Here is a 14,589-nt window from a genome sequence, read left to right as displayed (position 1 = left end):
CCCCTCTACTAGGTTCATGAGTTGTTGAATTGTAAATCATAGTTGGATGGTCATTAAAGACTCTCATTGATTCACGAAGCCATAATGTTGGTGTTCATTTGGGTGGTATGGATCCATAAGAACCTTAGAGTTTACTCATCAAAGTTGAAGTTGCATTTGGTGTTGGCTCATGAGGTATAATCCCTTTCATTCTTATGGATTAAGCTCCTAAATGGAAAGGTCTACAATTAAGATGGATATAATAGAGCTATGATCCCATATTAAAATGCTATAGTAGGATATAAAGTTGTTAATGTTTTTTTATTTTTATTTTTATTTTTTATTTTTTGTTTTTCCTTTTCCTCCTAAGCTAAAAACCTGCTTCCTGTAATCAAAAAATAAAATAAAAATGCTTTAAGATATAAAATCTTGTTCATTTATGACATGTATCAATTAATATGTTTAGTAGTCGTAAATTTATAGAAGTCAATAACTTATTTTAGTAGTTAATTTAATCGCTGAAAGAAAACAAAAGGAAAATTTTAGTATTTTGTATTAAATTCAACAGATTCGCCAGCTCCTTGCTGACTAAAGACGGAAAAAGTCCAACCCCAAAACCCAACTAACCACTCTCTCTCTCTCTCTCTCTCTCTCTCTTTCTCTCTCCACACGATACAATTACCAGCTGTTCCTTTCCGCGATTTATTGCGGTGGCAAATGGTGGTGATTGAAGACATCCGGTTGAAGTGTTAATGGCTGAAGACGCCGTTCCGAAAACCTTCAGGGCATTAGTGGAGAGCGCCGAGAGAAAGTTCGCCAAGGTCCGCGACGCTCCGTCGTATGGACGTGGTCCCAACCACTACTTCCCCAAGGTATTCAAGGCTTACATGAAGCTATGGGATTACCAGCAAAAAAACCGATCGAAACTCGTTGAATCGGGACTTCAGCGATGGGAAATCGGCGAGATCGCCTCTCGAATTGGTCAGCTTTACTTCGTGCAGTACATGAGGACGAGTGAGGCGCGATTCTTGCTGGAATCGTACATTTTCTACGAGGCTATATTGAACCGAGGGTACTTTGAAGGCTCGAGTTTCAAGGCTTTGAAAGATCGAGGGCTTAGGTTTAAGGAATTAAGGTTTTACGCCAGGTTTTTGCTGGTTTCCTTAATTTTGAATCGGTGGGAGATGGTTAAGCTTCTTTTAGACCGGTTTAAGGCGCTTGTGGAGGATAGCAAAGCCCAGTTTCCGGTACGCTAAATTATACACACTCACAGTCTCCCTACCCATCTTGATTATTTAAAGCTTTTATGACCCTAATTTGAGTTACTTTCTTCTGAAAAATGCTTGCTTTAGGGTAAATTTGTTTGATTGGGATGTATCGACTTTATGAATACTACAAAGCGAAACATATATACTATAAAGTAGTAATTATTAATTAGCTATTTAGCTAGTTTTGGATGAATAACAAAAGAACTTTTGCTTGTCATCATTTAAACTCTATGGACTTTGATAGTGGCTGGCTACTTCATCTATACAATGTTAGAGACTGATTGGATAGCTAGTTTGTTTGTAGTATTTGGAGAAAGTTTTCAATTTAATTGTAGAAGTTGGAAACTTGTGATCATGCGATTCTTATTTTAAAGATCCCAATCAGGTGAAAGTAAGTGAAACATCGTGAGTATTAAAAGGTCAATCAATGGCGACACAATCACTCAGTTGTTAGGATGTTTTTGTATCTTCTAGTTAGTAGAATGCCATTCTTTCCATGAACACTTTAGCATCCACATAGATGAATCTTCTTTGTTTGTGATGTTAATTTTGTGTTTACTCATAGGAAGAAATAAGAGTAGGATACTATCATAAACACAAATCAGTGGGTAGATTTTGAGTTCACATAGGCATACTATAGCAAATGTAGCTTGATTTTATGAACCTTATCTTTGCAGGATACAACCTTTAAGGAATGGAAGGTGGTGATGCAAGAAATGGTGCGGTTTATGAAAGTTGATTCAGCCTTTTCAAATACTAGGCCTTTGCGATATTGTGCTATGTTCGATTCTTACCCGACTTCACTTCCATATGTGGCACGTTTCCATGCAAAAAAAGTTCTAAAGCTGCGAGATGCATTGCTCATGAGCTATCACCGGAATGAGGTAACTTTTATTTACCATTTTACCTTCACTTCTAATCAGAATGCTTCAATCTTCATTCATTCTGAAAAGCAACAGTCTATTTTATCTATACAACACTCTATTATCACAAAAATTTGATCACCCATTTAACCACTTTATCCAAAAACAAGAAGCAGCAAAATACCTAATCCCCTCCATATTAAGGTTAAAATGGTCATATTGTGAAACTTATTTTTTAGAGTGCAAGGGTAAAATGGTCATATTTATTCTAGAAAAGAAAGAAAAACAAGAAACTGATTAATATTTCAGGTTAAGTTTGCAGAACTTACAACAGATACCTTCAGAATGCTTCAGTGTTTGGAATGGGAACCGAGTGGATCCTTTTATCAGAAGCAAACTGTTGAATTTCATGACAATGGAACTTCAACCGATCAATCTGCCACTTCAGGATTAATTGATATTAATTTGGTGGCAGATATGACTGATCCATCTTTGCCTCCAAATCCCAAAAAGGCTGTTCTTTATCGCCCTTCTGCAACACAGTTACTAGCTGTGAGTACAATTAAATTATTCATTCATCTCTTGAATTTTCAGTGTTTGAACATTTCTTGGATCTCCATAGTGTATGTCTATGAATATGATACTGCTCTAATAGAAGGCCACATATTCCTTAATCACTAAGCTGGTGTCTAGTATAATGGAATGGAATGGTTCATTCCATTGGAATAAAGCAAGTTTTTTGGTTTTTGTCTGATGGAATGGATTTGGCATGTGATTCCTTACATTTTGTTAATTTTCATTCCTTAGGCAAGGGTACTTTTTTTTTTTCTGTTTCAAATATAACCTATTTTTAGTTATGTATTAAATTAGTAACGAATTCTTAAGAATACGTAGAAAATATGTATTTTGTTATAATCTAATTTGGGTTTTAAGTTTTAGTCATTTTTTATTATGTTTACCTATTTTTGTAAATACAAAATTCATTAATTATTAGAAAATCCACAATAGGAGTTTTTTCAAACCAAAAAGCTCTTGAAAATTGAAAGGCTAGTGGAGAAGTTTTTTTTTTTTTTTTTTTTTTTTTAAAGAGATTGTAAATTTAGAAGCTTTTTCAATGATTGTGGAAGTGGTGGGTCCCATAGGTTTTCAAACAACTGTAAATAGAAAACTTATACACACATCACATAAAACCTAATTGAAAAAGCTCTCCTATTGTGGAGATATACTGAACTTTTTCATTTAAAGTTTTTTCATGTAAAAGCTCCACCAAAAAGTTCTCCTATAGTGGATGCTCTTATCAAATGGTGTATAAACTATAAAGTAGAATCAAAACTAACTATATATCATATGTACATATAACATAAAAACAATTCATATAGAAATTCATTCCACTTTCACATGGAAACCCTTTAAAGATGCTCATGGAACGTAATGACTCATTCCATTCCATTCCATTCCTGCAGCATAATCAGAGTCTAATGTGATTGGTGTGTTCAGGTATTGGCTGCAATTTGTGATGAACTCCCTCCAGAAAGTGTTATGCTTATATACATAGCAGCCTCAGGTTACCTTCTTTTTTCATTCTTGTCCACCATAAAACATGATTTATAGCCATACATAATGACCTTTTTACCCTCTGCAGGGGATTCTGGTCAAACTACTGTTCCACATAAACAAATATCAGGAAGTGTGAGAACATCTGTAAAGTTAAACACTGTTCATGAACGCAGTAACTACATTATGCCTGAAACTCATGTTAATGGGAAAGGAAGTTCCAGTCATCCCTCTGAAACTTCTATCTGGCTAGGGCCCACCAGAAATGCAGGTAAAAATTAACGTATTTTTATCATCTTCATATCAGAAGCTAAAATTATTGTGAAATTTTACTTTGTTTCATGTTTTTTGTTTTCCAGGTTCTAATAATCTTTTTCCTGCTGATTTAATCCCGTTTACTCGAAGACCTGCTTTTTTCATTATTGATAGCGACAACAGCCATTCATTCAAGGCAGGTTTGTCGAAACTCGTGTATCACAATTAGTTTTTAAACTATAGTTGTTTTTTAATTTAGCTTTTTTCGGAGAGATGTCATCACCTTATTTTTAGGGCAAATTACAAAAACGCCCTTGTACTTTCATCATATTATCGATTAAGCAACTTAATTCTTTTTCATAATGATCAAGTCATTATCCTTTTTAATAGTTTAAAAATAACATTTTTCATGGTTATACAGTTTTGATATCAGGAGAAATACAAAATACATAAAAAGCAACTTATATTGGCTTGACATACATTTCATTAATTTGTAGTTTTAATAAGAGTAAATTACACGTATGGTCACTATGGTTTAGGGTAATTTGCGCGTTTCATCCCTAACTTATTTTTTTAACTCGGAAGGTCCCTACTATTTGTTTTTGTTACATGCTTGGTCCCTGTCTTACCTAAAAAGACTATTTTTCCCTTGATTGTTTAATTTATTTAAATAAATCCTTACCTCCCTAACCTTACCTTACCTATCACATCATTTTTCATTATTTAAATAATAGTCTTTTTAGGTAAGATAAGGACCAAATGCGTAACAAAGACAAACACTAGGGATCAAGTGTGTAACAAAAACAAACAATAGGGACCTTTCGAGTTAAAAAAATAAATTAGGGATCAAGCGTGCAAATTACCCCAAACCACAGGGACCATTCGTGTAATTTACTCTTTTAATAATGTAAGGAGTTATAATAATAACAGGACCTGTATTTCTTGAATAATAAGTTACGTTTTTATTTTCCAGGTTTTACATGGGGCAGAAAGGGGAGAACCAGCTGCCTTGCTTCTTTCACCACTGAGACCAACATTCAAGAGTCAATCAGAATCCAGTGCTGACATCACACAAAATGGAAGTCAATTCACCCTCTTCTTGACTGCTCCATTACGCGCATGCTGGCAAATCTTTGGCCTCACTTTTTCTGATGATGATGCGGTATGTATGCAACAAATTTAAAAAAAAAAAAAAATTTGGGTTTTTACGGCCTAGAATCCGATATTTTCTATGGGTTTGTTTCTGATATCTGTTTGTAACTTTGTATGCTTCCAGGATTTGATGGAAGATGCAGAAAGTATTGTTTCAGACGCCTTTGCAGAGTGGGAAACAATACTTTGTACTACAACTACCCTGGATTTAGTGTGGGCCCAAGTTCTCTCTGAACCTTTGTTGCGAAGGATTATTCTCAGGTACCAAAACTATTATCATTTAATAATTTTTTTCAAAAATGTTAACATGCATAAAACACCATTTTATCGATTTAGCTAATAGCTATTCAACTATTTACTAGTTTTTATGATTATTATAATATCAGGGCCTAAATCAATAAAAGCAACTCTGAATCCTGTTAGTGTTACTGATTCTATTTATTTCACAGATTTATATTCTGTCGATCTGTTCTTACCTGTTTCCGGCGTCGAGAAGAAAATGACCATTACGTCCCTGTGTGCTTACCAGAGCTTCCCGATTCCGTCTCTCCCAACTCCGGAATCGTCCAATCCGCCGTCATGAAGCTTGCAGAGCATCTAAAGGTTTCACATTGTTTTCGGTTCGACAGTTTATAGCCATAATAGTTATAGATTCAGAAGCAGCAGATAATATTTATATTTATATGTACATTCATCTTAACCGGGGGGGTTGTTTATATACCCTAAAGTTGTCTCGTATAAATTGTTTGGGTTTGGTGTAAAGCTTTGAAAACAACAGCATACTTGAGTTGAGTTTGTATTTAATAGGTTTTGTCATTTGTGAAAGGGAAGTAGGTAGACAGGGCTGAGGGCGGGGGTGTTAAGGTAATCTCTGAACTTTGTGAATTGTTATTATGTTATTGGGAAAAAAACGGCAGCTAAAGGTTACATTAAAGTATGCTAAAGTTTTTGCTTTGGGTAGGAAGAGGTATGATTAGTTAAGAAACTACTTTTGTTTGGTTTATATGTAGTGATTGTGTTTGGATATTATTGTCAAATTTGATGTTTGGTTTGTTATGTTCGAATATGGAAGTGTAGTCGAGTTTTTATTGATACGCATATTGCTACTGTCATTTTTACAAATATAGCACAAAAAAACACTTAATTACTTTGTGAATCATTTTTACAAATATAGCACAAAAAAACACTTAATTACTTTGTGAAAAATAGTAAAAGAAAAACCCAAATTACAAATATAGCCATCAAAATTACACATGTATTAAGCGTACATGTTGCTATAGCACAACTGTGTTTTAGCGATTTGTACGTTTGCAGATGGATTATCCTCAGATGGACTAGTCCATTTGCGGTTTTAAAACTCATTTTTTTTTTTCAGGTATAAAAACGTAATTTTTTTTTTGATTCATTTTTCTCACTTTTTCTTTGAAGAATTCTCTCTAGAAACATTATGGACGGATTTATGAACAATGCCGACAATAAATTTTAACAATAACCTATGTAATTTTAGAAAACCTGATTAATTGTGATAATTTTATTTATAAAAGTTTTTGACATTAAAATCATATACGACATTGATCTCTTTACTAATGTAATATAATTCTTTTAGAACGAAAATAAAATTTTCATAAATTATAACTTTTTTATTTTCTATAATTTACATATGAGTCGGCATATCCAATAATGTGTGCATATGGAAATTGCTAGGAGTCGAATATGAATACAGCTACCACTCGTATAACAGATTAAATTCTGTAATAATTAGTGCTTATTATTTGAATAACTTTATAATTTAAATAGTAAATTTGTTATATATTACCGATTTTGTTCATGAAATTGTCCATAGTGCTTCTAGAGAGAGAAATGAAGTAAAAAAATGAAATAAAAAAAATTACGTTTTTATATCTGGAAAAAGGTAAAATCACTGATGGATTGTAAAATCACAAATAATCCATTTGCAAACGTACAAATCGCTAAAGCACAATTGTTCTTTATTGTAAGTTCAGAGATGGAATGTTAAATTCATAGATTTTTGTAGCTATATTTGTAATTTAGGTTTTTTTTTTTTTGGCTATTTTCCACAAAATAATCAATGGATTAGGTTGTATTTGTAATTTTCTCTTTTATAAATGTATAGACATGTGTCTATTATATTCTAATATATATTTGCAACAACTATTCCAGCCATCTCTTAATGACTTTAAAACAAAGTCATTGAAATTAGTTCTTCGCAATCGGATTAACAGTTACTATGATTTTACATGGTCAACCCTTGTGATACCTTAGAATTAGGGATGAGCGGCAGAACTATTCTAGGAATCGGAACTGCTGGTTTCGGAATCGGAATCGCCTTAAGCGGTTCCGTTTTCGGTTTTTATTTTTACGGAACCGCTACCCGCCGGAACATATATATATATATATATATATATATATATATATATATATATATATATATATATATATATATATATATATATATATAATCACAATGAAACATCCTAAAAAACAAAGGTAGAAAGTTCATTTTTATTATAATCAAAACACTATTGTAACTTTATCATATATATATATATATATATATATATATATATATATATATATATATATATATATATATATATGTCACACCTCCAAACCGGAACGGCGGAAACGTTCGAGGGCGGATGACTTCTTATGGTAACGTAACAAATGAATATATAGTAAAGAAAGCAATACATCCATCATATATATAATTGAAAGTTTACATTGTTAAAAGAGTACATGTTCAAAACCAATTACAATATGATGCAAAAAATATGAATTTAAACTGGCGCTGCAACGTTCCTTCTTCAAAAAGCTGTTTGGTACCTGCAATTACTGAGTCCCTGGGTCATACAAGTAGTTTTGAAAGAATAGATCAACATTTAAGCTGGTGAGTTTCATAAGTATTAAATGATAGTATTTGTATGAACTAAAATGAAATGGTTTGTTTTTGTTTGTTAGCTTCTAGAAAATCTCATATTTCCTACTGGTATAAATGTAGCCTTAAATCAAAACCAGTGTTTGTTAGAAAGTTGATGTTTTCCTATCTGTGAGTAGTGGTTTAGAAGTTTCAAACTTGTGTCACAATTTGGTTTTTCATGCCTAAAGTAGTTAATTTATGTACGTATAAAACCTGCAATACATCTGAAAAACCCCGTAAATCAATGTGTTTTTAATACTCTATGTGAGTTTTATAACCATGCTATTGACTAGAAATGCCTATACACAACGTTCTTTAGGTGTTGGAATGTTCTGACGTTTGTTACCCCAAATGTTGTACTGTAGCTAACAGTCAGGGTGCAGGGTTGTCAATCCCGTATAGATCTATACACAAACACCATGCTCCCCCTCCAAGGGATTTTGGTATATAATACAGGACTTGAAATGTGTACTTGAGCGTACGTGAAGTTTAATGTCTCACAAAATTTAGTATAAAACAGATTTACGTGTGAAAATGTTCGTTTGTTCTTTTATATGAAAGTAACTTCTTGAAATAATATTTCCAGTATGTAAAAGTTCGTAGTGTTCTCGTAAAACTATACCTATTATAGTTTTCTAAAAGTGCGTTTCGTTTGTATAATAATCCCTAGTGAAAATGCTCACTTGTTATGAAAAGTATAATTTTTGTAGTGCCAAAACTAGACACATATACCAGTAGTATAAACAGAGTGTTTGATTTACATAAATACATAAATCATTTCTTATTTCAAAAGATAAGATGTTATCGTGGTATAATTTGCATACGAAAGTTTCCCTATAATAGTTATAAATCACATATGATTCCATTGATAAAAAACGTATAATGAAACTTTATTATATAACACACAATAATAATCGAGTGTTTTACTTGCATTCCCTCCCTTTAAAAGCATATAAAAGTATTTATAAAACATTTAAAATTGTGGATTGTAGGGGTATAAACTCACTTGAAAGATCGAAGAAGGCGAGATGAAAACCGAGCAGAATTTCGACTCGAGAAAGCGGATTTTCTCGGGATTCTTGGGAGCACAAACGACCTTCGGGACTTGAGCAAGGTAACCGGGACTTCGGGATAGCACGTGCATGGAAAACGAGGAAAAAATGCAAGAAAGATGAGAGGAATTGGCCCTTTTCTTTGGAACCCTCACATCCCTTTTATAGGGAGTGGGAACCGCCTCGGTAAGCTGGGCGTACTCGTGCGTCATGCGTGGCCGCATCCTCGACTGCTTCGGACTCTGGATGGGACGGGGCATAGCTGATGAGAATTGTTATTGAGATTTAAGAATGCAATCATGATTTATATGAATGAAAAGTATGAACACAGGATGTAAATATTAATCAGATCTTATATTGATGAAGAAACTGATTACAATAAGCATAGAGAAAAAGTGTTCTTACTCTACTTCTATCCTTAGTCCCTATTTATAGGAAACCTGAGTGTACAAAAAATATACTAAGTCATAAAATGTAAGCTTCGTACAAAAGAAGAGACTTAGTAAAATAACTAATATACGAAACAAAAGAAACAACTATTTCGACTTTTACAACTTATAGTCTATACAATCTCCCCCTTTGTAAGCAGTCAAAACTATTTAGTCTGAGAGACGCTGAATAGCTGAGTTAATTGTTCTTCTGATTTCTGAATACCATGTAATAATCTTTTTGAGCTCCTTCCTGTCTCCTTCATTGTTCTTCGAGCAATTATTCATATGAACTATGAAATTCATATATTGCGAAGTTGTATATCTTTCAATTTCTGAGACTTTGAACAAAAATTTCTTTGGCTTCCCTTTTGTATCCTTCCCTGCAAAACCCATGCCAGATGGTTTAAGGCAGATTTCTCCATCTGAATATTTTCTTAATTCCGTTTGAGATAAAGTAGACTCCCAAGGAACTGTCACTTGTTTTCCCCGACCAGATGCAAGTTCTTCATCTGTTAACGCCAAGCAATCATAGTAGTTATCTATGAATTTCTTGATATGTGCGAAACCAAACTTGAACACGTTTGTATCATATCCGTTGAATTTATTCTCTTCCATTTCCTTCAAGATCAGAGCCACTTGAATAAGATCATTCATATTCACCAACAGAAAGTCAGCTATTGTAAACTCAACAGGCTTGTTATCTGCTCGAACAACAAAATATCTGAAATTTTGAAGCATGTTCTCGTACAGTTCATCCTTCTTGATTGTTAGCACCTTTTTAATTTTCATCAAAGACCACACCTCATCCTGATCCTTCGCAAGTACAGCATGAAATCTTATTTTCATTGAAGTGTATTCATTTGCATCTTTGAATTTTTCACTAATCTTGTACTGCATTGTCACGAACATCATCTCATTAATTGGAAAGTCAAGTTGGCACCTGTCTGAATTTACAATATCGTAACTTCTTCTTGGCTTTTTCTCAAATTCATACAAACGACTTCCAATGACTTTAGATTCGATAGTTTCATATGAGTATAACTTAACAGGATCACCCTTGTACATTGTTGGTGGGTCATTTGCTCTTTGCCTCATGATGCTCTGTACTTGCCCTAATTTTTCCATTTTAACTTCAGCTTCAGCTTTCTTTTCTTCTTTTGATTTTTCAATAAGTATCTCTTTACCTTTTCCAGCATCCACAGTTTGAGGTTTCCCACTTAAGCTACCTCCTTCAGTTGACCCTATAACAATTCCCTTGAGAATTGGCCTTGTTGTTACTGTTGTTGAAGAAATTGGTTTCGTGATTATTGGCAAAGTTGTTTTGAGCTGAGTAGAATAGACCTTCCCGACAACCTTCGCATCTTCAACTTTACTCCCTTTTATTTCTCCCCCTTTCACCCCTGTGTAAGCAGGTGGGACATTCTTCGGCAGTAGAGAAGTAAAGTTGGTAATCGGGGCCAACGCTTTTTGAATGGCTTGCTCCAGAGTATTAACTTTGAGAGTTAAAAATTCTGGAGTAAGAATCATCTGTTGAGAAGTTTGCGAAACACAACTTTTTAATTTAGTAGCCAACTGAATTAATTTCGAAAACTGCTCCTTATTCTCTTGATGCTTGGCTTCGATCGGTTGAGCAGACGGTTGATTTTCAGTGGCAAGCTTGGTCACTGCTCCAACTATAATATCAACACGTTTTTGAACCTCTGTATTTTGCGAAAGGAGGTCCTGAATTTCTTTTGCAATTTCATCCTTAAACTCCTCGATCTTGAAGTTAACATCTTCCTTGACCTTTTTGACATCTTGTACAAAAAGAACATGGCGTTCTTTTGTAACACTTTTCAAATCCTTTATAACAACATCAAAATATTTTCTTTGAGCTTGAATGCGAAGCTCATTATTTTTGTCAGAATCATCAACTTTCGCAATGAGATGCTTTTCTGCAGCTTTAATCATCGATTCAACCTCCAAGCCAGAGATAGATGACTTTGTACCAACATCTGCTTGAGTTTGAATAATGGCATTCAATTTGCGATTTAGTATTTTAAACTGCTTACCTGATATAAGCATATGATCAGGTATTTGCTCTTCCTTTGAATCAAAATGAATTGCTTCAAACATTCCTCCAAAACCCCCTCCTTCGGTTTCTTCATTAGACTGAGCTTGCGAAGGTATAGGTTGTGGTGTTTCAGGGCATTGAGATGGAAACAATGTGGTGAACGGATGTTTTAAAGGATGATCAAATATAGATGATGTGAGTGTTTGTGTATTTGGTAAAGGACATGGTGGTAACGAAGTAATTGGATCTGTGAGTTGAATACTTTTGATAATTGTCTCCGTATTAGATATGTTAACAACATTATCAAAAATAAGTTCTTCCTCTTGAACTGAAGTTTGTGTAACTTCCAGTGGTGTGGATGTGGTAGTAGAGATTTGCGAAATGATAGGAAAAGTAACAGTTACCGTTGTGGAAACAGGTGGAGTTTCCGGAATAACTTCTTCGTTAGAAGATTCGTTGCTAATGATTAACTTGCGTTTCTTGGAAAGTGTTGCTTTCATATGCTTTGCAACATCTTGAGCTCTTTTTCGCTTTAAGCCAGGAGAAACAGGAACTGGAACATCACGAAACGCTGCCCCTTTACTACTGATCTCTGTCTTGTGAATAATAAGAGAAGAAGTTTTGCGAAGCTTCTTTAATACCCCAGACTTTGAGGGTATAATCTCCTTTGTTTTTGTAGAAATTTCTTCATTTTACACCTCTTCAGCTTGTGAGACTTTAGAAGACTGAAATTTTTCTTTCTTTTGTGTTTTCTTCTTCTTTTTTAAGGATTCTCCGGTAACTTCCAGTAAGACTCCAGTTTCTACAGCTGGATCAAAAGTTTTCATATAACGAACCAAAACTTTGTGAGTTGAGTGCACTTTACGAAGCATCGCATCCAGAATGCGAGCTACGTTGGTGAAGATATTTTCATCATCTTCAACCACTTTTGGAAATTGATACAATGAAAAATCTGCAACCTCTCCATCTTCTGGAACCTGAATACCTTCTTTTTCATACACCTTCTCAAGAATTAGACTCCAGTATCTAACAAACGAAATCCCCTTCTCAACATTCCTGTTTTCAAGACTTTTGATGAACTCCTTCCACAATTGAGTTCGATAATCAACACTCACATCATAGTACAGACCCATCACCATTGCATACACTTCCATCCGACCCCTGTCTAGACTGATAGTCCTCCCTGTTAAACACCTTAGAAAAATACCAAAGAGAAAGTTCCACATGCAGGGTAAACTTGATTTTCTGAAATCACTTATCATTTCAAGAGTAGGTTGATGGCCCATCTCATTAAACATGAAGATAATCTGTGAATTGGTTGGTTTAAAGAACGGAGGGTTATTGGGAATGTTCAAGAAGTCAATGAACATCTTCTTGTTAAGACAAATCCTCTTGTTATTCATCATGTGGAAGGTGATAACATCAGTGGCATAGTTGTAGGATGCTGTTGATACCGCCATTGACAACCATGTCATCGGAACCGGAAAAGAACTAAACATTGCAGTTGCTAAAGGTGATCTTTTCAATGCAACATTCAACATCTTTAGTTCTTCTGGGTAAGATGAGACTTGAGGATCAACAAGGTAGTTTGTGCTTTGAATCTTCATAAGGGATTGTGAAACAACTTCTTCTGTGTTGGATTGAGTAGCACCCATTGTTAGGGTTCGAAAAGAAGAAAGAATCAGAAAATTTGGGAATTTTTGTGTTTGATCACGTAACCTTATAACACCTTCTTGAACCCCCTTTTATACATAATCCTGATTGATTTGAATTTGAAGCGGGATGGATTTAATGAGATCCGACGTGGCACCTTGAAAATCGGACCATTACTGCAAAAAGTTAGCCATGTGTGAAAAAGCAGTTGTTACATCGCCTTAAAAACTGTGTAGAATACCATTCGTCACGTATACACAGCCTGTCAATATTCCCGTTGTTGAATTGTAACTGTTAGAACCCTTCGTATGGAGGCAAGGCTCTTTCACTTTTGGGATGAAAAGCGAAGTCATATGCCACACTTGCGAAATCTTCAGTCTAAGTTGGTATTACTTAGAACCTCAAGGATTTCGTGAGTGCAGTGTTCCAAAGATATAAGATAAGAATCAAGATAATTTTTTTTAGATTATCGTGATGTCAAAAATGTAATTTTGACACGAAAGCAGTTAAACCCCAGGCAAAGGTTACTTCGTTAATCACCAAGAGAAATGATCAATAGCTTGTGTATGTTCCCGTGAATTACAATCGAATACTTTTTGATAAGTATCAAAGGGCTTCTTTTAAAAAGTTAGTGTTGGGATGGTTTAAAATTTCATTACATATCAACCTTAACATAAGGTGAGTAATTGTAACTGAAATTACTTATATGACCAGTGTAGTCAGTGACAAGTCGGCTTTTGAAAATGTTTATCATGACTAGGATATGCGAATGAAACTCACATTGAAATCATATTCAAAAAAATTGTTGTATTGGATCTTGTTGGGTAACAAACATCGTGGGTTGCGAATGCTTGATCAAGACCATGCATGCGAATTGAATATGATTTGGAGTTTTGAATTTTGGTATTGAAACAAAAGTTTCGTTAATATCTGGAACAATGTTCCCCGTCAATTCCTTAAATTGAAAGATGTTTGGGTTTCACCTTCATCACAGACTCATGATGTCAGATCCTTAACACATAATGTTTGTATATCTAGGTCTCGATGGGTTTGATCAGAGACCTCTCGGACATACGTCTTTGTGTGTGATTTGTGTTAAGAATTTTGTGATGAAAAAGATTGGTTATAAGATCGAATGTACCTTTGTTTTGTGTGGAACAAACAGAAAACTCTTAACTCATTTGAGAAGAGTAAGGTAGCTCTTTTGACTAATGCTAATATAAGCCTTATTGGGAAGAAATTTTCATGTGATAATTTCATTAAGACTTTCGTATCTTACACATAGAGTCATATAAGGCTTGAGACAACATGCTGCAACATGCTTCTAGGGACATCCTAACTAGTACAAAGTTGAAAAAGATAGTACCTTCCCATAGAAACATACAAGCATG

General features: G+C 34.3%; 1 protein-coding gene across 1 annotated transcript; it reads left to right on the top strand.

Moving 5' to 3' along the window:
- Nucleotides 1–560: 560 nt before the first annotated feature.
- On the top strand, nucleotides 561–6,127 carry LOC145048910 (signal transducer, putative (DUF3550/UPF0682)). Its single transcript, XM_078997560.1, has 9 exons — nucleotides 561–1,226; nucleotides 1,925–2,131; nucleotides 2,420–2,662; nucleotides 3,608–3,674; nucleotides 3,753–3,935; nucleotides 4,024–4,115; nucleotides 4,893–5,081; nucleotides 5,196–5,332; nucleotides 5,521–6,127. Exons 1-9 carry the CDS (start codon nucleotides 732–734, stop codon nucleotides 5,705–5,707), a joined length of 1,800 nt encoding a protein of 599 aa, XP_078853686.1. The 5' UTR covers nucleotides 561–731; the 3' UTR covers nucleotides 5,708–6,127.
- The last annotated feature ends 8,462 nt before the right edge of the window (nucleotides 6,128–14,589 follow it).

The sequence above is a fragment of the Lactuca saligna genome, chromosome 5 (genome assembly GCF_052625555.1).
Source record: "Lactuca saligna cultivar CGN05327 chromosome 5, ASM5262555v1, whole genome shotgun sequence".
NCBI classification, from domain to species: Eukaryota; Viridiplantae; Streptophyta; class Magnoliopsida; order Asterales; family Asteraceae; genus Lactuca; species Lactuca saligna.
This window is presented reverse-complemented; position numbering and strand designations above follow the sequence as displayed.